Source organism: Dama dama, chromosome 1 (genome assembly GCF_033118175.1).
Source record: "Dama dama isolate Ldn47 chromosome 1, ASM3311817v1, whole genome shotgun sequence".
NCBI lineage: Eukaryota > Metazoa > Chordata > Mammalia > Artiodactyla > Cervidae > Dama > Dama dama.
Genome location: NC_083681.1, coordinates 46,634,827 through 46,660,828, shown reverse-complemented (window position 1 = coordinate 46,660,828; position 26,002 = coordinate 46,634,827). Strand labels below are relative to the sequence as shown.

At 49.5% G+C, this 26,002-nt stretch overlaps 1 protein-coding gene across 1 annotated transcript in view; it reads left to right on the top strand.

Annotated features, from left to right (window-relative positions):
- The window catches only part of DNHD1 (dynein heavy chain domain 1), a 61,696-nt gene that overhangs the window by 26,693 nt on the left and 9,001 nt on the right, over positions 1-26,002 (top strand). Inside the window, 21 exon segments of the mRNA XM_061161312.1 lie at positions 697-854; positions 1,335-1,471; positions 1,473-1,828; positions 3,641-3,768; positions 3,869-4,067; positions 4,457-4,551; positions 5,090-5,297; positions 7,073-7,198; positions 7,504-7,601; positions 7,703-10,598; positions 10,794-10,980; positions 11,154-11,346; positions 11,588-11,876; positions 15,824-17,423; positions 17,618-17,826; positions 18,025-18,229; positions 18,306-18,408; positions 22,646-22,795; positions 23,039-23,221; positions 23,354-23,785; positions 24,000-24,471. Coding sequence (XP_061017295.1) covers positions 697-854; positions 1,335-1,471; positions 1,473-1,828; positions 3,641-3,768; positions 3,869-4,067; positions 4,457-4,551; positions 5,090-5,297; positions 7,073-7,198; positions 7,504-7,601; positions 7,703-10,598; positions 10,794-10,980; positions 11,154-11,346; positions 11,588-11,876; positions 15,824-17,423; positions 17,618-17,826; positions 18,025-18,229; positions 18,306-18,408; positions 22,646-22,795; positions 23,039-23,221; positions 23,354-23,785; positions 24,000-24,471 — 8,424 coding nt within the window.

Genomic DNA, 26,002 nt, shown 5'->3' with positions numbered 1-26,002 from the left:
CCATCATATTGGTATTATTCCTGTCCTTGGCGACAGTAGACTTGTTCATATCGCCAAAGCCAGCTTCCAAGATTATCTTTCGGCCACAAGTCCACCTGACAGCTTCTTTCCTTTAATCCTTAAAAAACAAAAGGCCAAGTGCACACTCTTCTTAGGCCTTCTTCTGCTAGGGCAGATGCAGTAAGACTCCTCAGAAACTGTTTATCTGTGGTGGGCATTCTGCTTCTCATGGCCATGGCGTCCCCTTGCCTTTGCACATGCTTTCATCCACTGGGTGTGCCCCTGGGAGCCTTGAGCACATAGTACAGTTAGCTCCAGGGCCCCCTTCCCTGAAGACGCCTTCCCCAGTCTTGTCAGGCTTCCCCCCTCTTCACTGAGCCAGGTTGAGGGCTGGCTGAAGAGCATTTATTGCACTGATGTGTGATTGTCCATTTGTATGTTTGTCTCTGCTGCCATATTGTGAGCTTCTGTGGGTGAGAACCTTCCTGTCTCACTCATCGCCCTTGTCTGCTGGTGCCCAGCACAGGCTCCGGTGAGCTGCCGCTAATGACACCAGGCAGGGGTCCAGCATGTGTTCAGTGGCTGAGGGAACCAGTTCGTGCTCTGGTTTCCCCTTCAACCTGCTCTCACTCCAGCCTCCCCTGGATGCTCCCTCGGCACTGCAGCCCCTCACGCCTCACTCTCTCCTGTCTTCAGAATCCAAGCTGGTAAACATCAGGAAGGACATTCTTGAACAGGTACAGAATGAATGCCAAAGCCGCAGTCAGCAGCTAATAACAGAGCTCACAGGCTTCATGAAGGCCTTCCAAACCATCAACTCAGACATCCACTCCATCGCATGGTGCTCACAGAAGGTAGGCGCTCCCCATCCTTCCTCCCCAGCTTATCCAGGGCCATCCCGCTCACATGCCAAGCACACTCCCTGAGCTCCCAATGGGGCTTGATACCCTTAAACTGCATTCACCTGTGTGACCTGCCCTGGCCAGTTCTCACCCTGTTCACATGGCCTTCAGTATCCTCATGAAATGGGGAGGCCCTGATGTGATGAGAGAGCAATAGTCCTGCTTTCAGAGACAGAGTTCTGCTCTCTGTATGCTTAAGTAGAGATCCATTGCCCTGTCGTCAGGGCAATGACTTGATGGGGGAGGAGCTGTGCTGTCTTCAGGGAGACCTCAGTCAGATGGGGATCTGATCCCGGACTGCCCTGATCTCGGTGGGTTAAAAGGCAACTGCTGGGACCTGGAGCCTCTAGCAGGAGGGGGTGCCCCTCAGGATGGGTGCAGAGAGGTGCGCAGGGCTGTGTGGGTGCTGGCCTCACGCTGTCATCCCTGCAGCTGAATGAGGCCAACGAGCGGTACGCTGAGCTGGAGGAGCAAATGGAATACACGCGGTCCCTCTATGAGCTCATCCGCAACCACTTTGGCCTCTTCAGTGCTGAGAATGAGGCACTGGACATCTCGGTGAGAAGGCATCTCCTCTGCCCCTCCCGCTGCTCCTCCCCACTCCCCACCACCACCACCTCTGCTTGACCGCCCTCTGCCTACCCCTCAGCTTATGGACACATGGGAGTCATTCCAGTATGAGAAAAGCCAGGCCTCAGAGTTCCTGCTCAGCAAGCAGCATGCCATCGTGCCCAAGCTGCAGCAGCTGATGGCCGCGGCACTGGCGGAGCTGGAGGGCCTGATTGAGAAGGCCCTGTCTGGTCCGTTCATGGACCCTGCACAGGAGCAGAGAAGCACTGAGCGCCAGCTCATCTCCCTGGAGCGTCAGTACCAGAACACAGTCAGCAGCCTCTGTGACCTGCACCATGCCTACACCACCTTCACTGGTACCCAGGGTTCCCGCCTCCTCGGCCACCACCACCCTTGGGTGGTGGATCCTGGGTGGCATGATCCTGGGTGGTGTGATCCTGGGTTGTGTCCTGGGTGATCCTAAGCAAGTCTTAGGGATCACATACCTTCATTTTAGTCTCTTTTATATGCAAAGATTGCAGGACAAAATCTAAATCCATTGGGTATGTCAAGTGTTGTGCTTAGGGTGGGGATAAGCGTTGTGCTTAGATGGGAGCTCATGGTGTGGAGGAGAAGACAAATAGGTGAGTGCTCCATCAGAATGTGATGGGGTCGGAGGGCTAAAAGCCTGTGCAGAGAAATGTAGAAGTGTTCTCGTCGTAGTCCTTAGCCTTTGTGTAGCCCTGTTCAACTCAGGCCTACAGCAGGCAGCAGGTCCCAGATGAGAACAGGTGTGGACGCTCCATGGCCACTGCTTCCAGCCAGTGTGGTGGAGAGAGGTGGCTGCTGAGGGCTCCCCTGGCCCCGAGGAGGAAACCCGGACAGAACTCTTGGTCTTGGCCCTTCTGTGCAGCGTGCGGCTAGGCTGGTTCCCTCCTGCACGGGAAGGACTTTGTAGGCTGCAGGTTATTTTCTCAGGTGCAGTCACTTCTGTTGCTCACTTGTATCCCTTGCAAGGGCACGTTGCCTCTGAGTTGACTCTTAGCCAACTGTTACCATCTCTGACTGTGGGGTCCCCAATCCCAGGGAGGAGACACTCTGGGACCATCCTAAAACAAGGGACTTTTCCTTTGGTCAAGTACTGGGGGGCCCTCATCCCGTGCTCTAGCTGATGTAGACCACAGACCTTGGCCTTTCCTGCTAGTGGTTGGGATGTTTGTGGAAAAGTAGAGCAGGGGACTCTGGCCTTGTGGGGTCTCACCCGGAAAACTGCACAGCATTGGTTTTATTTCCTTTTTCCACCCCTGTTTCTTCACCAAACTCCCGGTTTTTATTATTAATACAACAATCTAGGATCTTAGATCTAGACCGTTAGTGCTACTGTTTATTTTCCATTCTGTGTCTTTTATTTTACTTGCTACCTTTGACATGTGCTTTGTTCTATAACCGTGTTAACAACTATTTTGACATCTAAGGTTGAATGGTTTTTGTTTACCCACTTCCAGTTTTAAAAATACCACACCTTTTAGTTTTTTTCACTTCTTCTTTGGATGGCTGCAGTAACTCTTTGAGTAACTGTTTTTTTCTAAGAAGGGAGTTGGAGGTGTTAGAATTTCTAAGCTACTTATGACTAAGAATGACTGTATAATATCCTTATATCACAGCCTGGCTAAACATTGGATTCTGAAGTCAAAAAATTGGCTCCTCTGTCCTTGGGATTAAGAGGAGTCAAGAATGTCAGGGAGGGTGGAAAGCAGTTCTTAATGAGGGGACACTGCCTAGGTCTCATTCAGAAACTGACGTTTGATCAAGGACTCGAAGGTGGTGAGGGAGTGAGCCATATAGTTCTCTAGAGGAGAGCGTTCCAGAAAGAATGAGCTGCCAGTCAAAGGCCCTCAGCAAGAGGGAGCAGGGCTGGTGTATCTGAGCAATAGTGAAGGGTGCTGTGGCTGAAGTGGCATAAGTGAGACGAACTCTAATCAATAGAAGAGGACGCCTTCCCTTTCTTCCCTATCACGTTTTCCTAGAGTTTCTTTCCCTGGACTACCTCTCCCTTGGTTTATTGTACTGAACAGTTTTGGACACCATCCCCACCCCCACCTCGTCCCCTGCACTTTCAGGACCCTCCCTTCTGTCATCATGGGATCTTGACTGATCATGCCCTCCCGGCCCCCGGGCCTATCCCACAGGGGACGAGAGTCCTGTGCCCTTGCCAGTCTGTGGGACCCGCCCCATCGTGCAGCAGCAGCACATCTGGCACCTGTACCGAGTCATCTCGGAAAACATCAGTGAATGGAAGTGCATGGCTTTTGCCAAGGTGCTGACGCCCTCCTTGGAGCCCCTCCGCGGGGTTGAAGCATCTCCGGGGGTGGGGGGTGGGAGGGTCTCCAGCACCCGGTGTGCCTCTCCCCCTACAGTTCAATCTGGCTCTGGCCCAGGAGAAGACAGACGGCTGGCTGACAGAGGCGGCCCGGGTGAGCGCGACCCTGGGGCTGCATAGCCCAGTTCTGCAGCGCTGCATGCGCATGCTGGAGGAGTTTCGCAGCCTCCTTCCTCTGCTGACCAAGCTGGGCAGCCTCCAGGTGCAGAATCTCAACTGCCAAGCACTCCTGCGAGGTGGGTTTGGATAGAGTCAGAGGGCTGGGGGAGGGAAGGACATAGGGTTAGAACAATGGGACAACTCACTTCTCTATGGCTTTTTTGGGGAAGCATCTTTCCTCCCTGGGCTGCCCTGACCTTTCTCCATGGACCACAGCCTCCTTCCCCTCATAGAGACAAGCATGTTTAACCTCCCATGCTACCCCGTGGATCCTCTCTGCTGCCCAGGGCTGGACTTAGGCTGAAGTCTTAGTTCTGGACTCTGAATTGTGCTCTGGACCTCAGATTCTGGGCCCCTGCCTCTAGTCATGCTTTGAGATGTGCTGTCTGGGCTGGGCTAGGCTGGGCTCGGCTGGGCTCTGCCAAAGACCGAGTATTGCTTTGACTTGCTGTCCCTCCACCTCCAGCCTTAGGGCTAAGCAGTCTCTCCAGCATAGAGCACCTAACAGTGGGCCAGCTGCTCTCTTGTCCGCTGCTGGAATTTACAGATCGAATCAATCAGGTGAGCCCTCCCCCACAACCCCACTGAGGAGGGGTTCAAGCCCAAGGCCTGTTTGCTGAGCTCTAGTAGAGCCAGTTAAGACCCAGCAGCCCCTTGAGACAAGGGGGACAGCAGATATTGGTCTGTGGGGAGGGGGTTGAGATTGCTAGCCTGCCTGGGGAGTATGGGGATCTGATGGGTGGTTCCAGACTCTCCATGACTGAGAGTATGTCCCTCCTCTACAGGGGAAGGAAGTGGGTGGCAGCCCCAAAGTGGTGGGCACACAGGATGGCAGATGTCCCCCAATACTTACCCTGTCCCCAAAGAGCATGAGTTGATTGAGGTCTTGTCTGCTCAGCCAGAGCTTTGCAAAAGAGTAGGTTTCAGGGCAGCAGCCCTAGGTCACAGTGTGATGCTCGCGGCTTGCCTTTGAAGCCAATGACCCCGCTCTCCCTCTCCGAGACCCGCACTCTCCTGAGCCCTGGCCCTCGAGTCCAAGCTCCAGGGCTATCCCCTGAGCCATCCCCTAGTCTCGGCTCCTAAGTCCCGGCTCTTCCAGCTCTGGAGGACTGAAAACATACGGAATCATGCCCACGAGGCGCTCCTGCGGCTGCGGCGGGCCTGGGAAGCACGCCAGCTGCGACTGCTCAACTTCATCCTGCACGTGCCCTACGAGTCCCCAGTCTCTGAGCGCTCCAAGAGGCACGCGTCGCGCAGCCCCCAGTGGCTGGTAGTGGGCAAGGACAGCGGCACCTTCATCCTCTCAGGTGAGGCCCAGCCCTTAGGGCCCAGAGACAGCAGGACAGGGTGAGGGCCATATTCATCCACCAAGCTCTGCCGGACCTGGCTTCTCTAGCCAGGGCCCCTGCCCTCCTGGACAGCCTGAGCCATTCATCTGTTCTGAGATGTATCTTCCATGAAGCTTCCACACAGTCTTAATCTTCTTGGGAGCCCCTCACTCCCTCTCTCCTGCCCAATGTCTGGCCTCTTCAGCAAAGGTCTCCCCTATTTATGGTCACATCTCCCCAGTGTTCAATGCTGTGTTCTCTAGACTGCACCAGCTCATTCATTCCTTTGCCCTTCCCTCAACAAACTCACCTGCCTCTTTTGAGCCAAATTCAGGAGACTCTGGAGATTATCAGACCAAAGTCCTGTCTCTTGTTAACTCCCAGACAGGGACAAGAGAACAAAGATGGGTGTGAGATGGAGCAGTGAAAAAGTGGAAGTGAAAGTCGCTCAGTCTTGTCTGACTCTTTGCGACCCCATGGAGTGTACAGTCTATGGAATTCTCCAGGCCAGAATTCTGGAGTGGGTAGCTGGTCCCTTCTCCAGGGGATCTTCCCAACCCAGGGCTCGAACCCAGGTCTCCTGCTTGGCAGGCAGATTCTTTACCACTGAGCCATCAGAAGGAGGAGCAACTTGAAATGAGCAGGAGACTGAGAGAAATCTTCCATTTCCTTAGGAAAAGGCCTCACGCTGACTTCTGAAGGAGTACAGGTTTGCTAAACATGCAAGGGCAGAAGGGCTTGCCGGACAGAGGGAGCAGTGTATGTCCAGGCACCCAAAATGGTATAATTAGGGAACTGCCAGTAAAGGAGAAATCCTCTTATCCAGTCTAATTAAAACCCAGCCAGAGGATTCAAAAAGTTCATTAAATAGGGCAGTCAATCATAAAATTTGCATACATGGCCTAAGATTTTTATTTTAGCTTAAATCATATAATGTACATTTATTTACTAACCTTTCAATCTAAGGACAAGAGCTTTTCTTTGATTTGCAGCCAACAGATAGAGGTTCCTCACTGCCTTTGTAGTATTAATACATTGTCTGCTATTTCCACTTTCCATTTCTGAAAGTTGAGAAGTGACATGAAGACACTTATGAAGCTATCTGAGTCCAGAATTTTTCTAGAGTTTTATTATAATTTCACAGTTTTAAAAAATTGACTTGTGTATACCTAATTTGGGCTTCCCAGGTGGTGCTAGTGGTAAAACAAAATCCGCCTGCAGTGTAGGAGACATAAAGAGATGTGGGTTCAATCCCTGAGTTGGGAAGATCTTCTAGAGGAGGGCATGGCAACCCATTCCAGTATTCTTGCCTGGAGAATCCCTTGGACAGAGGAGCCTGGCAGGCTACAGTCCATAGGGTTGCAAAGAGCTGGAAAAGACTAAAGCAACAGCATGCATACCTAATTTAACATCATGCCTTTATTTTTTAGTAGTTTACCTTTACTTCTGAAGGCTTCCATAGTTTTTATAGAACCAGCAACTCTTTCCCCACCTGCATTTCATTGATTAACATAATGCTAGATTAAATTCTATAATTAAAATATAACTCACATAATAAACAGAACTCACATAAACAGTTTTGCAAACACACTCTGACTGTTGGTGAGCATATGGTTCAACTAGTGGAAGAAAAAATGTTTGTATCTTCCAGAGAATAGTTTGAGATCTGTGCATTTCAGTGTGTTTTGGGTATCAGTAGCCTGTGCCCTTGCCTCATCTGACTGCTAGCTCAGCTCAAGTCCACTCTTCCTTAGATTACAGCAGCCTGCAGGACTCGATCCATGAAAGCCTTCAGGTGTTGTTCAAGATCCTGGCCATCCAGAAGTCAGGAAACTTAAACAGAATTGCTCTGGAGTGGGTGACCATCATGCATGGCCTGAGTGAGTGCAGGCCTCTAGCTGGGCTGATAGGTGGGACCTGATGGGAGATGACCCAGAAGGCTGGGGAGAGAGCTGCTGGGTGGGGGAAGACAGAGTGAGCACCACCTTCAGAGCCACTTCTTGGGCTAAAGTGACCAGGTCTTTATTCACGTTGCAGGTTTTCTCTCCTTCGTGCAAGGTCCCGGGGTCCTACTAAGCAGTTTTTTGGGGGGTAGGGCATCCCAAGAGGGCAGGAGGAGGCTGGTCCCTCTTGCAGAAGCTAGAACCCTAGTCTCCCTCCATTGTTCCCCTGACTGCCCTCACAGGTGCCCTGCTGCAGGTGTGGGTGACTTTCCAGCAGAAGTGGATCTTCCTAAATAAAGTTCTGTATGAGATGAAGATCCAGTTTCCCAGTCCTGAGCTGGTAGGGAAGTGGGTGTGGCAGGGTGGATCAGTGCTGCCGAACCGCAGGGCTCTGGGTCAGGGTGGGGGCGCTGCCCTCACCCTCGCCCTCTCTCACCACAGAGCACCCGTTTCGAGGCCATGGATGAGCAGTATCGGACCCTGATGCAGATCTCTGTAGCTGACCCCCTGGTTCTGTCACTCATAGTGCCCAGTGCCAAGCGGAACCCTCTCTTCCAAGGCCAGCAGCTGCAACAACTGCTGCAGGAGGGTTCCATGGACCTGAAGGGCATCATCATGGAGCTGGAGAGCGTGCTCTATGCCGTGCGTGCCCACTTCCCCCGCCTCTTCTTCCTCAGCGACAGTGAGCTCGTGGCCCTGCTGGCTGCCCCACTGGAGTCCTGCGAGGCCCAGCTGTGGGCACGACGCTGCTTTCCTCATGTGCACGCCGTGAACTTCGAGTCCAGCGAAACTGCAAAAGGCACGGATGACCCGGAGTCAAGCCCAAGCATACAGACTCAGGTGGAGGCGCTCGCGGTCTTCGGCGGGGGTGGGGAGGAGGTGAAGCTGCAGGGGTCCCTTCCTCTGCATCCTGATCTCCCCAAGTGGCTGGCCTCCCTGGAGGAGAGTCTGCGTTTGGTACTGGTGCACAAGCTGCAGGACTGCGTGGCTGCCCGTCTTGCTCTGGGCCCGTCCCTAGACAAGGCCTTCAAGCAGGAAAACCAGTTGCCCCAGGAAACCCAGTTACCCCTGAAGATGTATGTCCAGCACTGGCTGGACTTAGTCCAGGCCTTCCCGTGGCAGTGTGTGCTGGTGGCGGAGGAGGTGGTATGGCGGGCCAGCATGGAGGAGGCTCTGCTTGAAGGGAGGACCCTGGCCATGGTCCCCATGCATGTGCGCAAGCTAGAGGTACTGGCGCATTTTCTTCGGGCCCAGAGGTACTCTCAGGGTGAGCAGCCCCTGCCCTCTGTCCGCCAGACCAGCCTGCTAAGTGCCCTGCTGGTCATGGCGGTAACCCACCGGGACATAGCCCAGCTGCTGCAAGAGCACCAGGTCAGTGGACTGACAGACTTCCACTGGGTCCGCCAACTCAAGTATCACCTGGGTTCTCCTCATACCGCTCCCCAAAGCCCCCTGCAGGGTCTCAAGACTGTTGTGTCTACTGAGACCTTTCCAGCCCCAGCTGCATGCTGGATAGATGTGCTGGGTCGGTCTTTCCTATACAATTATGAGTACCTGGGTCCCCGACTGGGGTCCCTACCCAGCCTGCTGCCCGAGCGGCCAGCCCTCGCGCTGTTATTAGCCCTGGAAGAGGTGGCCTGCGGGACCCTACTGGGCCCCCGTGGTGTGGGCAAGGCAGCCATAGTAAAGAGCCTGGCCCAGGCCCTGGGGCGCCAGCTGGTGGTGATGCCCTGCTTGCCACAGATGGAGGCCCGCAGCCTGAGCAACTACCTGAACGGTGCCCTGCAGGGAGGAGCCTGGTTGCTGTTAGAAGCAGCTCAGCACTTGCCCCTCGGCTTGCTCTCTGCCCTGGGCCAGCGCTTGGCCAAACTGCACCACCTCTATGCCCCGCTGTACCAGGAAGCTTCCCGAAGTACCAGCACCTTCGACCCCACCCACCCCTGGCTCCTCGGCAGCAGGTTCTTTGAGAGACATCACGTGGACATGCGCCTTGGCTACGGCTGCCTCCTGACGCTGCGGGCCCTGAGCCCTGCCATCCCCGCCAACCTGCGCCAACTGCTGCGGCCCGTGGCGCTGACCCTGCCCGACATGCAGCAAGTCGCAGAGCTGACCCTGCTGGGTGCAGGGATCCGGGATGCCCCCCGCACCGCGACCCGCCTATCCAAGTTCTTTTCCCTAGAGCGTGAGCTGGTGTCTGGGCCCCTGCCCTGCCGCCTACCCCTCCTCAGGAAAGTGCTAGAAGACACGATACAGGCTCTGAACGTGACCAAGGAGGACCCCGAGCCCGAGCAGTCCCGCAGCCTAGCCACCGTGGAGGAGGCCACCCTGCTGCGCACCCTGCTGCGCTCCCCACTGTTCAGCCTCCTGGAGGGGGCCCACCTGCAGGACCTCCAGAAGCTGCTCTGTGGGCTCTTTCCCACCGCCTCCCAGGTGCTGGCAGAGCCTGCAACCCCCAGGCTGAGGAAGTCACTGCTGGTGGAGGAGTTACGGCAGGGAGGCCTGCATCCCAGCCCTGATATTTTGGGGTCCCTGGATCAACTAAGCCAGGCCCTGGACCAGGCCTCGGGCATTTTGCTCCTGGGCCCAGCAGGCAGTGGCAAGACCACATGTTGGCACAGCTTATTTAAGATCCAGAATCGGCTGGCGGCCATGGAGGACCCCACAACCCAGAGCTGCCAGCCTGTGGAAATTACTCACCTGTATCCAGGCGTCCTCAGCCCTCAGGAGTTCCTGGGATGGCTGGAGGGCCCCTGCTGGCACAGTGGTGTCTTCCCCAGGCTGCTGCGTGAAGCCAGTCGGTGTAGGACCGTGGGCCCAAGGGGGCAGGTACAGGAATCAGTGGGGATTCATCACTGGATAATATGTGATGGAGCTTCCAGTTCTTCCTGGCTGGACCCTATCACTTGCCTCCTAGGTGACCCCCCACAGCTTAGCCTCCCCAATGGTCAGCAAATAGCACGACCCCCAGGTACTTTTCTTCTGATGGAAGTGGGAGATACCACAGGCATGGCCCCCACAGTGGTGGGCCGTTGTGCCCTGGTGTGGTGTGGCGGGGAGCAGACTTGGCAGGGTATACTGAGCGTCCTGATGGCAGCCTTGCCCCGTGAGTACCGCCTGCAGCCCCAGACTGTCACTGAACTCAGCCACCTGGCTGAAGGGTTGGTGCCCGCCACGTTCCAGTTCCTCACCTGCCAGGGTGTCAGCTCTCTGCTGCAGGTACACGGACAGCGGCCCATTTGCCCAGGTGTGGCTGAAGTCACCAGCCTGGCCCGCATCTTGCGTTGTCTGCTCAACGCACACCTGCGCATAGATGAGGAGGAGAAGGCACATATCCCAGGTGAAGGCAGGACTGATTTGAGAGCTGTGTGGAGGATAGTGGGGATATAAGCTGGAGCTTATGGCCCAGGTTCTTAGGTGGACTTGGGTCTTGGGACTGAAGGCGAGAAGTAATAGCCAACCTCTACTGTCTTTCCCCACCCCCTCCTCTTTTTTCCTCCTGGGGCTCCTTTCCTGGCCATGGTGACCTTCACAGAGGACCTCAGCTATAATGATTCAAAGTGTATAGTGGCTCGAAGCATCAAGGCCTCAAAAACCAGCTCTCTGCACCAGAACCAGATTGACAGTGATGCTGTGCCTAGTAAGCGCAGGGAGCACTTGCTGGCCATCAGCAGCTTTCTTTTTGCTGTGATCTGGGGCTTTGGAGCCCACCTTCCCTCCAGGTATCTACAGGGGTGGAGGGGGGAGATGGAGAGGGCAGAAATGGAACGACCCATGGGTGTCCAAACCCTGGCGTCATTGTTGGAGAAGGGTGGGGTGTGTGAGTGTATGGAACTGAGTGTAACGGAACTGTTGTAACCATATGACACTCTCACCTGTATGTTCATTTGATCAGGCTCTGGCCCCTCTATGACACCTTCCTGAAGGATTCTATTAGTTGCCTCTCCAACTACTCTGAGCTGCCACCCTCAGACTCGGTGTTTGATCTACATGTGTGCCCCGAAGATGGGACACTGGTTCCCTTCACTGGCCAATACCTGGCCAGCCGCATCAAGGGAACTCAGGGCACCTTCTACCCTTCTCCCCAGGTGTGAGGACAGTGGGGCCGAAGCTGGCGTTGGGGCTCAAAGAGATATCTTGGGGTGTACATGTCCTCGGCATAGCTAAGGGCTGCCTGCTCCCATTCCTTGAACCATTTTTAAAATCACAAGAATACATGAAGTGTTCTGCAAATACAGCTTTGACATAAGCCTCCTAAGACCTTTACTTTCAGCTAGATTACTGTGCTAGCCAGGAGCTGCCACAGTAAGCCCTGCTCCCGTCCTGCAGACTGAGCGGCTCTTGTACGTGGTGGACCTGCTTCTGTCAGAGGGACACCCCGTGCTGCTGGCTGGAGAGGCAGCAACAGGGAAGACAACCTTCGTGGAAGCGCTGGTGGAGCCACAGCACCCTTACATAAACAGCCCCATTCACCCCGCCATCAGTACCACCCACCTTCGCCTGCTGCTGAGCCGGGCGGTCCAGGGCCCATCACAAGCCAGCCCATGGATTGGGCGGCACCTGGATTCTAAAGGTTTTCTCCTCTTCCTGCTGGAGGATCTCCACCTGGCTGCTTCCGGTGAGGAGTCGGGAGGGAAGGAGTCATCGTCCTTTCTCTTGACTGTAAAATCCTTAGCTATATTTATCAACTCTGACACCTACACCTACAGACCAGACTTGAGTGTTCCACTCTCAATATCTTCTCAGTCTACATATGCTCACCGAATAATCTCGTCCCTTGCATCCCTTGCAGTATTGACCATATTGACATTTAGAGAACATTATATCCACTGACTGCAAAATGTACTTTCTTTTCAAGTGCACATGGAACATCCACCAAGATAGACTTTATGCATAAAATCAGTCTCAACAAATTTCAAAGGATTAACTTTTACAGAATATTTTCTCTGACTGTAGCAATAAAAACCAGTAAGATACTAGAAATCCCCCAGTTTTTGAAATTAAACTGCCCACTTCTAGATAACTCATGCATAAATGAAGAAACTCAAAGGGAAATTAGAAACTATTTTGAACTGAATAATAATGAAAACACAACACATCAAAATTTGTGGAATGTAGTTAAAGCAGTGCTCAGAGAGTTTACAGCTTGAAATGCCTGATTAGAAAAGAAGAAAAATTTGAAATCAGTGATCTATATTTTCAGCTTAAGAATCTAGGAAAAGAAGAGAAAGTTAAAATAATTAGAAGGAGATAAATAATAAAGATCAGACCAGCAATCAATGAAATAGAATAAAAAGCACAAATAATAGAAAATATCAGCAAAGCAAAAATTTAAAAAGGTAAATAAAATGAATCCCCAAGTAACACAAATCAAGAAATAAAATAGGAAAATATAAATTATCAATATCAGGAATGAAAGAGGTTTTATTTTAAAGATATTAAAAAGAATAACAAGGGAATATTGTAGAAATTTTTTTTTTAGAAAAACTTATAGTAATAAATTTAGTGATTCAGATGAAACAGATAGATGCCTTGAAAAACACACCTTATCAAAATATGACTCAAGAAGAAAAAGAATAAGAAAGGAATAGCCCTATAGATCTATTAAAAATTTGAATTCATAATAATAAACATTCCCAGTCCTGGGTGGTTATTGCACAGTTCAATTATATCCAATATTTAATGAAAAAAATGGAAACCTACAATTTTTCAGAAAATGAAGTAAATACTTTTCAACTCATTTGATAAGGCCACCAAACCCTAATACCAAGTTCTGAAAGATATTTCAAGAAAATAAATTATAGGCCATGATCTTTCATAAATATAAATGCAAAACAAATCCTCATGAGATATTAAGTAAAATTCAGCAACACATTATCATCAAGTGGGGGTATATCTCAAGAATGTAAGTTGACTCAACATTCAAAAATCAATTGGTGTAATGCATGACATTAGAATAACAGAGAAAAGTATAAGATCATCCTAGTAGATAAAGAAAAAGCATTTGATAAAATTCAACACTATTTATGGCAACTCTCAGCAAACTAGGAATAGAAAGGAATTTTCTCAATTTGATGAAGGGCATCTATTGAAATCTATAGCTAGTTACATACTTGATTGTGAAATATTGAACATTTTTTCCATAAGGTCAGTCACAAGGCAAGAGTGTCCGCTCTCACTACTTCTTTTCAATAGTGAACAGAGACTGCTATCAATACAATAAGAGAAAGAAGGAAAAGCCTTTAAAATTAGAAAAGACAAAGTAATACTATTTCTACTAGCATATACATGATTTACTACATGGAGAGTCCTAAGGATCTACCAAAAGCAAAAACAAAACTACAAAACTATTAGAATAAATAAGTGAATTTAGCAGGCTCACAGCCTACAAAGTCAATCTATTGAAATCATTATTATTTCTATATCCTAATGACAAACAATCAGAAATAAAAAATTTAAGTATCATTTAAAATATCATGTACAAGCTTAAAGTATTTAGGAATAAACTTAGTGAAAGATACACACTGAAAATTACTAAATACTGCTGAGATAAAAGAGAATTAAGTAAATGTAGAAATATATCACATTCTTAGATCAGATGAATCAACAGTGTTAAGGTGCTTATTCTCCCCAAATTGATCCATGGATTCAATGCAGTCCCAGTCTAAACTAGGAAGTCTTGGTTTTTTTTGTTTGTTTTTGTTTTATATTTTTATTTATTTATTTTTTTTTTGAAACTGACAGACTCTTTCTGAGACTTAGATGGAAATGCGAAAGACCTAGAAGGGCCAAAACAACTTTGAAAAATAAGAAAGTTGGAGGGCTTAAACTAGTGATTTTAAGACTTACTGTACACAGTTTACAGTAATCAAGTAATAGATACCAATATTGATATAAGGACATGGATACAGCCTAATGAAACAGAATCATGAATCTGATATATGGTCATTTATGGTCATTTGGTTTTCAACAAGTGTTGAAAGATTGCAACAAGTGTTCCAAGATAATTCACTGTGGGAAAGTACAGTTGTTGGGGTAGAAACAGCTGTATGTATGTGTGAAGAAAAAAAAAAAAAAGAATCTTGAATCCTACCTCACAACATTCACAAAAATCAATTATAAATAGATTATAGACAAGTATAAAAATTAAAACTATAAATCTTAGAAAAATATTGTGTGAAGTTGGCTAGAAGCAATGATTTCTTAGGATACAACTATATTTCACCAAAATTTAAAACCTATGCCCTTCAAGAGACACTTAAGAAAATGAAAAAAAAATCCATAGAAAAAATTCATGATACATATATTTAACAAAGCTCTGTACCTTGAAAACATAAAAAAGCTCTTATAACTCAGTAAGAAAAACTCCATTTAAAAAATGGACAAAAAACTTTGAATAGACACTTTACAAAAGAAAAATACATGAGTGACGAATAGCACATGAAAATGTGTTTGATATGGTTATGCATCAGTGAACTCCAAATGTAAAACCTGTGAGACAGTACTTCACACCTACTAGAAAGAGTTTAAGTAGAAAGACTGATAGTAATTGTGAAATATGGAGCAACTGAAACCCTCACACTTTGCTGGTAGGAGCAAATGATACAACTATAGGGGAAAAAAAGTGTGACAGTTTCTTCCCTATTAAATGTATGTTTACTATATGACCCAGCAGTTCTGCTCACAGGTATTTACCGAAGTGAAATGAAAGCACGTGTATGTTCTCAAATAAAGTTGCACATGTATGTTCATAGCAGCATTATTCTGAATAGTCAAAACCTCAAAACAACATAAAAGTACATCAGTGCCAGTGGATCAACAAACTGTGATATTTTCATAATGGAATATCACTCAGCAATGAAACAGAACATATTACTGATAGACGCAAAATATAGATGAATCTCAGAATCATGCTGAGTGAAAGAGGCCAGACGTGGTAAACCACATACTGTATGATTCCCTTTGTATGAAGTTCTAGAATAGGCAAAGCTAATCCATAATGATAGACATCAGATCAGATAGAAATTCCTGGGACAGTGTGATAGGGGATTGACTGCAGCGGGGCAGAAGGAACCTTTCTGGGGTGATGAAATTGTCCTAAATATCATTGGGGTCGTGGTTCCATGGGCATATACATTTGTCAGAACTCACTGAACTATCTACAATGTGTACATTTTATTTTATAGAAATAATTTCTCAATAAAGTTGACTTTATAAAAGCCTGCATGAGATATAACTCCATTATCTTTGACTGTGGTGACTACACTTTTCCCTCTACTATGGTCAGATCAGGTTTCCAAACCTTTCTGTTCACTAACCTTCAGTTAATGAATATGTAATTGGTCTTAGAGGTAAGATTTGGGGAAGAAGAAAAAAAAAAAATCACTCACTTCTAGGGAGAGAGAACAATGTCCTCAGACCTGACCCAGTCCCAACACCCCAGATGCATAAACTTCCCCAGAACCCCATGTGCGCCAGGAGCAGACCCACAGAGGCAGGGAGAGGAGGAGCAGGGTGACACTGTCGTTCGGCCTCACGCGGGTGTTCTCTGTTCATGGCCCCCAGACGCAGAGAAGAGCTGTCAGCCACTGTTGGAGACTCTGCGTCAGGCCATAGATGGCACGGTGTATACCCACAGCCCCTTGGAGCTGCAGACGCTGCAGCCTGGAGTTAACTTCCTGGCCACTGCCACGGTGCCAGGCTTCTACGAGCGGCCGCTGTGCCCGCGCCTCTCTCGGCTCTTCACAGTGCTGGCCCTGGGCAGCGTGACCCAGGCCATGCTGCTGAGCAGGCACATGCCCAGCATGCAGGCCTGGCTCGAGCGCTTCCCCTCTGTGGAGCGGGAGAGTGTTCTAGCAAGAGCCCTGGTTCGGGCCTCATTGGAGGCCTGGGAGGCAGTGGGCAACTGCTTTATGCCCTCACCCCTCCGCCCACACTACCGCTTCTCCATGCACTCTGTGAGCCAGCTTCTGGGCAGCCTGCAGCTGCTGCCCATCAGGATGGGCTCCCGGGGTTTTGTGGACTGTCTCAACCATCAGGAGCACCTGCGCCGGGTGTCCGGCTTACGTGGCACCCGCCTGATGATCATGATGGCCACGCGCAACATCATGCGCCTCTGGTTGCATGAGGCACAGAGAACGTTTTGTGACCGGCTGGACAGCCCCAAGGAACGCTCCTTCTGTGCCAGACTACTCCTAGAGGTAGCTCAGAATGTCTTCTGCTGTGGGCCGGCACCCCAGAGCCTGGGCAAGGGTTATGAGGAGGAGGAGGAGGAGGAAGAGAAGGTGCCTGAAGTGGAATCCGAAGGGGAGCTGGCTCAGTGGGAGGACCTGAGCAACAGCGGGAGTGAGACGGAGGAGGAGGAGGCCCCGTACGACCTTCCGGTCACCACAGGCTCTCCGTGCAATGATCCAGCACCACCCGTAGCACCAGTAAGGAAGATGACCATGGGAGGCATGAGTCAGAAGATAAGCCAGGAGGAAGGCACAAGGATCTCCAGCTACAAACTCCAGCCGAATAAATCTAAGAACTTGTGTCAGAAGGCAGCCCAAGAAGACATGGTCTCACCCTTGTTGCTCCCAATGCTGCTACTCCGGCCCCAGGAGAAGCCCTCAGACCTGGTCTTCAGTCAGGAACTGATACTAGAGTCCAACTCTGAGAGCTCCAACTTGTACCTGGAACGCCAGTGGGTGAGCCTGGAGGAGCAGCTGGCCACCTCAGCCGCTCAGCTGCGGCTGAGCCCCCACCTCGCCCGGTGCCACTCGATGGCCCAGCACGTGGCCCGCCTGGTCCGGGTGCTGGCCAGGCCCCGGCAGCATGGCCTCCTGCTCGCAGGGGCTCAGGGGACCGGGCGCTGTACTGCCATCACTCTGGCTGCCGGCATTTGTCAGACCCGCCTCTTCCGTCTGCCGTGTGGATCAGAGGAGGCCATTCTCGGGTGTCTAAGGGAGGTCAGCTGGCATGCTGGCATGTTAGGCCAGCCGGTGGCCCTGCTGGTGCCCAAGGGTGTGGACCATACTACCCTTCATCGCCTGCTGGCCCTGGCAACCTCAGGCAGTTTTCCTGACCTATACACAGAGGCAGATCTGGAAAACATCGAAGGACATCTCCCCAGGGACAGCTTTATTGCCAAGCAGAACATCAAGAAGGAAATACTGCTGCAGAGGTGAGGCCAAGACCCCCAAGCCAGGGGTCGCTCTGCTCTGGCTCCACCCTGGCCGAAGGCCAAAGGCCCCCACAAAACTTAAGGGCTACTGAGGGGGCACAGAGGAGCAGGGTTGAGGGGGCAGGTTGGGGTGGGGACCTGGGTGGGCAAACAGGGACGGAGGGGAGGACGGTGTCAGAGCTCCTGCCCCACAGGTTCTGCCACCAGGTACGCAGCCACCTGCACATGTTCATCTTGATCGGAGATGACCAGGCCCACGATCAGCTACCCTCCACCCTCTTCCTGAGGCTCCTTCAGCTGGCCATCGCCAGCACTGACCGCTACGAACCCTGGGACCAAGACTCCCTGGTCGCTGTGGCCCAGCATCACCTGAAGGGTGTTCAGAGCCCACCCCTTGATGACGGTGAGCCTCTTTACCTGTCCTCACCCCCCATCTAGACCAGCTTCTGAAGAGGACTGCTACTTGGGTCAGTCTCTCTCTATAACCTGGTTGAGCTTCCCTTCACCTTTTCCGCCCTCCTTCCTGAGCGAGGAGAGAGGGTCCCTTTCCTTTCTTCCCCTACAAGCTCACAAGTCTAGGCTAAAGCCACGCCTGTTGCAGACCCCTTGAGGTTCCCAGACATCCAGGCCTCAGTTTCCAGCGTGGCCAAGGCCATGGCTCTCATCCACCTTTCGGCTGCCAGCTACCAAGGGCACCTGTGCCCTGAATTGCCACTCGTCACCCCCAAGACCTTCCTGGACTTCCTGGACACCTTCGTACTGCAGCAGCAGTGGATGACCCTGCACATTAAGAACAGGGCCCAGCGGTGAGTGACCCCCATTCCCTCCCCTGTATCTCCTTCCACTCCCTCAGGTCCACTCACTGGCACACGGTGTCTTCAGGATACAGAATGCCCTGCGAAATCTGAAGATGCTGATTGAGAAGCACAGTGCCCACACCACCCTGGTCTTCAACTTGGAGGAGCAGCTGAAAGGCTCCCATAAGGTAAGGGGGAGAGGAGTTTGAGGCATGAACAGTAGGTCAAAGCAGGAGCCCAAACAATGACTTTGCAGAAACCAACCAGACTGAACCTTAGTTCTGGTCTCCTGAGAGCCCCATTTCCCCCAGGGGCTGTCTCTAATCCCTGCTGCCTCCTCCTCTAGAGCTCAGGCTCAAAGTTCCCTGTGGCACATCTCAGATCAGGCTGATTCCTCTAAATGCATGAAACCCAAGCGTCTGCTTCTGGTTGTCCCTAGTACCTTGACTGTGTGAAGTTCAGTACGCTCCCTAAGCTCTGCAGAGATTCCCATTGGGGATGGGGCAGGATTACATCCTCATGGTCCCCTCTCACTTTAATCCTCTTCTCCTGGATTATCTATTGCTCACTGCTGGTTGGCACACATCTTGTAGCTGTCCTCTCTTCCCATACCCCTTTGATCCTGCAGTGTACCCTTCCACAAGATACCAAACATACAAATTTATATACTCTATATACAAAAATGTACACTGTTAGGTATGGTGGGGAAATGCAGATGGGTGATGGCAGTGGGAGCAATTTACATTTTAGAACAGAACCATAAATAGGTTTAAATGGTTTACTAAATCTCAGTGTCCTGTTGTCCTGTCACCTTCCTCTACAGGGCATTTCCTAGTGACAGAGTTTTCTCTCCCTGTCCCATCTCCCCAGCACTGCTCCCAATGCTATTCAGTCACCCTATTTTTCCTTTAGAGCTTCCCAAAGACAATGCTCATGTAACAAGAGATTTTTTTCCAGTCCTTACTCTAAATCTTGTTGCTTTCTTATACAGAACAATTTCCTTCTTTGAATAAACAAACCGCTCATATCTAGCTAAAATTGGTAGCAGTGGCATCATTACATCAAACACTCTCAGTTAAAAATGCTTTCCCAAAATAGACATTTTTTTTTGGTTTTGTTTCATTTTTAATAAGAGGAATTCTGGTATTGCATTTTTTTCCCCTTTCCTGCTTACACAAAACTTTGATGGAAGTTCAGGAGTAACTACAGTGAGATAGTTACTAGTGATCAGTTCACAAGCAGATAATATGGCTTACTTTCTCCCGGTGTTTCAGGTCTTCCGGCTCCCCATGCCTAACCCTCTTCTTCCGATGGGTGTCCTCAGGGTTATCCTTCGGTGCTGGACAACCCCAGGGGCATGGCTTATGCAGTATCTACACACGTGGTTTTCACTGAGTCCTATGGAGTCACCATAGTACTGTTGCCCTCCTACCATTTGCCATGGAGGATCACTAGCTTAGATTAAAAATTAAGACTCAGTTGAGATGCAAAAAATTAAGTTCATTGATGAACAGGAGTCCTCTTTCCCATGATTTCCAAATTCCAGTTTTCTGTTTCGGGTCTTGCTTTTTCCTCAAATGATTAATACCAGGGATTTTTGATATGGTTTAGGGGAGCTATTATTCTCTAATCCCTGGATCAGAACATAAGAAGCCCAAAAACTGGATAAGAGATGTTCATAGTCTCAGGGGCATTCACTTAACAGCCATAACTGTGTGTACTTGTTTCAGAGTTGCCCACCAGAGGAAATGGCACCACCCTCCACTTAGTCACTTAAGCTGAACCCCAGGAGTCATCTTGGACCCCTCCATCTCTCTTCCCTTTCATAGTCAGTTGGTTCATTTATTTATAACTGTGCTCAGCAAAGCTTAATTGAATTCCATATTTTTTGTGTGAGCACTCATTAATACTTTTGTCCATGTCTACATCTATGCTGGCTTCTTCCCTCATGGCTCAGTTGGTAAAGAATCCTCCTGCAATGGAGGAGACATTTATGCTTACATCTAGGTAGACAGAATTCTCACCTCCACTTTTCTAAGGAGGCCCTTCTTTCTTCCATTTTACAGATGAAAAAACTCAGATCCAGAGAGGTTAGGATGAGGATTAAATGAGGCCTTTACATGTAAAGTACTTCAAAGTGCTGGCACATAGCTAGAGCCCAATAAATGTCATCATGTATTGATAGTAGATGGCCTCCTGATAAAGATAAGGCACTCTCCTTGTCCTTCATGGTGCCTAGTTTGCTGGAAGATATAGGCTTGTGCAAGTAATTACAAAACAATGCATTATGACAGAGCAAGTCCAGGATGCTCTGAAGTGTCAAGAAAGACTTCCTAAAATTTTATAAGTCTTATGTTGAATTGGTTCATAGTGCTTTTCAGGTCTACTGTATCCTTATACTTCTCTGTATATTTATTCTATTAATTTTTGAGAGCTTGATGTTGAACTCCAACTAAAAATCTTAATTTATCTACTTGAAAAATAATTGAAATATACAGTAGAACTATATGTACCATTGTTCTGTATTTTCCAAGTTTCTAGTAAATGTGTTATCATCTTTTCATAATTTAAAAAAATAAAAAAGAAGTAAAAAAACTTCCTAGAGAGAGCATAGTACCACACTGTGTAGCACAGAGGCATTGGTAAGCACCAAAAGCATTCCTTAAATATGTAAACACAAGAATGAAGTACATCAAGGTTGATACCTGAAGGTCAGGTGAGATTTGGTATGAAGGGGGGGGGGTGGGTGGGAAGAATGTCGTAGGCTGAAGTAACAGCAGGTGCAAAGGCCCAGAGGCAAGAGTGTGTGTGCCAGGTTGGAGGAACTGAAAGTCAGGAATGGCTGGAGAGCACACTGCTGGGAGAGGAAAAGCAAATGAGGTTGGAAAGATGAACAGAAGCCTCCTGGTCACGGAGGTATTGTAAACCAAATGCAACAGTGGCAAGTGTTAAGAGACATGATGATATGATATTTGCCTTTGAGAAAACCAAATAGCCTTGCAGCATGAAAAGCAGATTAGAGGAGGGGGAGTAGGGGTTATTAGGAAGCCAGTGCAAAAGGTCAGGAGTGAGAGAGCATGGGTGTGAGTCATGGTTTTGGGGATGGAAGTAAACATGAGAGACATATTGGAGATAAAACAGAAAGGCCGAACGTGAGTGGCGGCGGCGGTGGCGGAAGTGTTATTCTGTGCTTCTGGTTTTGTGAAGCCGCAGCCAACTGGATTCCTGGAAGATTCTGTGTTTAATGCATCTTTAAAGCCCTCACTCTTGTTTTAAGGGCAGGCATTTTCCAAACAGGTTTGTTTTGCATTCTGTGTGGTGAACAGATGGGAGGTTTTTCTTTTCAGCTGATTGCACTGAGATAGACATAGACAGCCTGGAGGGTCTCCTGAAACACGGACCCTGAAACTGCCTTTTCGAAATGAATCCAGGCAAATGTATGACTCAGAAGCTGTTCTGAGGGATGATGTTGGGCCCTGTTCCGTCCGTTCTCTCTCTTTGTCTTACAAAAATAAAAACAATACAACTACAAAAAAAAAAAAACAAAACAAAACACAAAACAAAACAAAACAGAAAGGCCTTTCTTGAAGATGGGTTTGATTTTGGGGACTAGAAGAGGTGGAGTCAGGTTAACCATCAGGTTTCTTCCTTGGGAAACTTGGATGTATTTTGCCACAGATCTCTGAGAAAAGAATACATGAAGAGATGAATAGGATTTCAAGAGATCTGAGGAGCCATAACAAAATACATTCATTTCTGGATATGTGGAGTCTGAGGGGTCTGTGAGACACTGAAGAGGAAATTCCCACTAAGCAGATGGATATGGAGGTGTGGGTCTTGGGGAAGAATCTGGCTAGATATAAGGATTTGGAGTTGTTAAAATATAAGTGATAATCAGAGCCATGAGTTTAGGGAGGTACACTAAAAGATGATAAGATAAGGTGGCCCTGAAAAGTTTTTGAGAAATATTTAAGGGATAGCAGAGGAAGAGAATGAGGAAGAGCAGTCACAGAAGCCAAAGAAGAACATGGTCTCATGAAAGTCAAGGGAGGAGAATGTTTCAACAGGGAGGAGCTTCTATGACAAATGCCACTAGCGGGTCAAGTAAGATAGATTATCACCCAGTGGTTAAGCATGGAGGCTTTGGATTCAGATTGCCTAGGCCTGTATGGTAGGTCAGAAGCACCCAACCCACTCAGTGAGGCTGCCTGAGTAGATGTATAACTCACAGACTGGAGAATGACAGTTTCAGAGCTCAGCACGTATCTGTAGCCTACTTGGAATTCAACTTGTTCACCCTAACAGTCAACTTGGTCATACAACTGTCAGGAGTATGCCTGACTCCAAGCCCAGGTGGGGTCTTCCCTTGGGGTAGTCCCACCTGGCTCACGATCTAGAGCTGCAGAGCCTAAACTCTGTTCACAGAGCCTTGGCAGACTGAATCATCAGCTAGACCAAATCAAGATTCTGTACAAGCGGCAGCTGACAGAGTGTCGGCAGCAGGAGAACCTCATTGAGAACCTGACCAAGCAGCGGGATGCCCTGAAGGCTCAGTATGAGGCTTTCCTAGAGCAGGTGAGCCCTTCCTACCACCTGCCCTGCACTGATCCCCTCTCAGAAAGGGACAACCTCTCACAGGATGCCCAGAGGAGAGGATGGGTTGACTTATCATGGAGTCTCCTGGGGCAGAGGTAATAGGATGGCTTGGGGTGTGGTCTCTTGGAGACCCTAGGAGAAGATGATTCCTCCTGGAAATACCTTGAAGGAAGAGAGGAAATTCTGGGAGCTCACTTCAGCTGCACGTCTCTCCTCGTTTAGATGGGCAAGGCATTTCTGGGGCCCCTGAGCCAGCTGCAGGTGACTGACTTTGAGGAGATACGAAGTTATCGAGCACCAGCAGAGTCTGTGGTCCGGGTGACCGATGCTCTGTGTGAGCTCTTCCACCGTGAGACAGGCTGGGCCAGCGCCAAGCAGCTGCTATGCTCTGAGGATTTTTATCAGGTAAGAAATGTGGGGCTCCATGGAGGAGGAGAGATGGAGGCGTGAAGCGGCAACTTGGCAGAGCGAGGCTGTTGGGGCAGGGTCAGAGCATCCATGTCTTCCCCCACCCCTCTTAAACACACACTCCCCCAGGAGCTGGTGTTCTTCCCCAAGGAGAAGATGACAGACTCAGAGATGATCAAATTAAACCTGGCTCTGAAAGCTCCAGGCATGAGTGACGCAGACTTGCGGGCAGTGAGCATACCTGTAGCAAACCTGGCAGCCTGGCTCTGGGCCGTTCTGTGCTACGGGCTGGCACAGCGCCGAGGACTGCCCACAGGCCTGCTGCTGCGGCAGGTGGAGATGACACTGGCTCGGGAGCAGGCCCGCCTGGGCCAGTACCAGTTCCAGGCCCAGGAGCTTCTAGAGCACAGTTTGGCCCTCTCCAAGAATCTGGAGAATGCCCAAAATTCCCACAAGCGTGTGGTCGAGAATCTGGGGCAGGCTCAGTGTGGCCAACATCACAAGTGGCCGGTTGAGGCTGCCCTGCTCACGCCTATGCATTCCTGGACTACGGAGCTCCAGGTAACCAGCTCCTTCTAGATTGCCCCCTAAAGCTCATTTCTGCACTGCAGACCACTCCTCTGCCCCTCCCCATGCCCTCACTGCCTCCCTCTGTCCCACTCTGCCCTCCTTGCACGCTTTCCCCCACACCCTGCCTCCCTCCCTCTCCGCCAGACCGTCTACCTCTGCCCTCACCACCGGCCTACACACCGTCTGGTCTTCCCTTCCACACCAGAAGTTGAAGGGTCACTCCTCCACGGTGCTCGGAGATGCCCTCCTGTGTTCAGCTGCCATCAACTACCTGGGTCCCTTCCCACCAGTGCGACGCCAGGAGCTGTTCGACAAGTGGCTGGCTCTCTGCAGGGGCTGTCAGGAGCCACTGGGCCCGGATGACGTGGCGCAGGCACTGAAGCGGATGCAGAAATCTGTCACCACGTTGCCAAAGAATCCCCTGCTCTCCACACGCTCTCCCTTCAGCCTTGTGTCCTTGTTGAGCTCCGAATCTGAACAGTTCCAGTGGGACCGAGATATGAAGCCCCAGGCAAAGTCAGCCCGCCTGGCAGCACTGCTTTTGCGAAGTCGCACTCACTACTTCAGTTGCCGTTGGCCCCTGCTGCTTGACCCCGGCAACGAGGCCCTCATCTGGCTGAAGCCGCTGCCTCTGGAAGAGGCTGGACGCTTGGCCACCGGTCCCACCAACGGCACAGGTAAATCCAGGGATAGTAAACACAACACTTCTTGGTATCTGAGCTGCTCAACACTCTCAGCCACATGCATTCTTCCCTTTCACAATGAAGACACTAAATATTCATGGCCAGGGTATCCCAGCTTTCTTCAGCCAATGTGATATTAATCAATCAGGTCACATGTATATTTTTGGGCCCATGCTGCAATGATTGTGAATCTATGTGGCTGACCGTAATTTCCACTTCCTGGTCTGCTCAGCACTATTAGAACCTGGGACTATGACTCAGAGCTTTCCTATTCAAATTTATCAGGAATTCTGGGGAAATATTTCCATTGGTTCTGCTTGGATCAGGGACCCATCTGGGTAGAGCATCAGAAGGAGCATTTCCCAGGGGAAGGAAGGAAGACTGTTTATTTCCCAGAGGAAGGGGCTGAGGGTTGTACTGGTGAAAATAATAGACTTCTAGAACAGGTGTATAATAAAGTGGTCTGTAACCGGGGCTCTATAAGCAGACTACATGGGTCAAATATTTGCACTTTGCTAGCTGTGTGACCTAAGGCAAGGTATTTAATCTCTCTAAAGCCTAAGTTTAAAAAATATTAAGCAGAGACATTACTTTGCCAACAAAGGTCCATCTAGTCAAGGCTATGGTTTTTTCAGTAGTCATGTATGGATGTGAGAGTTGGTCTATAAAGAAAGCTGAGCATCGAAGAATTGATGCTTTTGAACTGTGGTGTTGGAGAAGACTCTTGAGAGTCCCTTGGACTGCAAGGAGATCTAACCAGTTCATCCTAAAGGAGATCAGTCCTAGGTGTTCATTGGAAGGACTGATGTTGAAGCTGAAACTCCAATACTTTGGCCACCTGATGCGAAGAGCTGACCCCTGATGCTAGGAAAGATTGAAGGCAGGAGGAGAAGGGGATGACAGAGGATGAGATGGTTGGATGGCATCACTGACTCAATGGAGATGACTTTGGGTAAACTCTGGGAGTTGGTGATGGACAGGGAGACCTGGTGTGTCACAGTCCATGGGGTCGCAAAGAGTCGGACACAACTTGAGCGACTGAACTGAACTGAAAGCCTAAGTTTGTTTGCTAATAAAAATCAGGGTCTTATGGCCATCTCATAAAATGTTGTGAGAATTAAGATATTCATGAAAAAAGAGTTCACATAGTGCCTAATGTATAATAAGTTCTCAAAAACATTAGTCATTATTTTTGTTGTTGCTGTTTAGTTGCTGAGTCATGTCCGACTCTTGGTGACTCCATGGACTACAGCATGCCAGGCTTCCCTGTCCTTCACTCTCTCCCAGAGTTGGCTCAAATTCATGTCCGTTGAGTCAGTAGTCATTATTACTACCAGTGTCTTACTGCTGTTAATATTACAGTCCATCCCTTGGTTGTCCAGTATATGACTTTCTGTTGTGCTCATACACCATTACAAAAACATCCACTATACAGCTAGCACATGTGGAGCCAGAAATTAATTTACCCCCTCTCTAATAAGAGACACCCTAAAGGAACATCTAGCTGCCATATCCAATTCTGAGT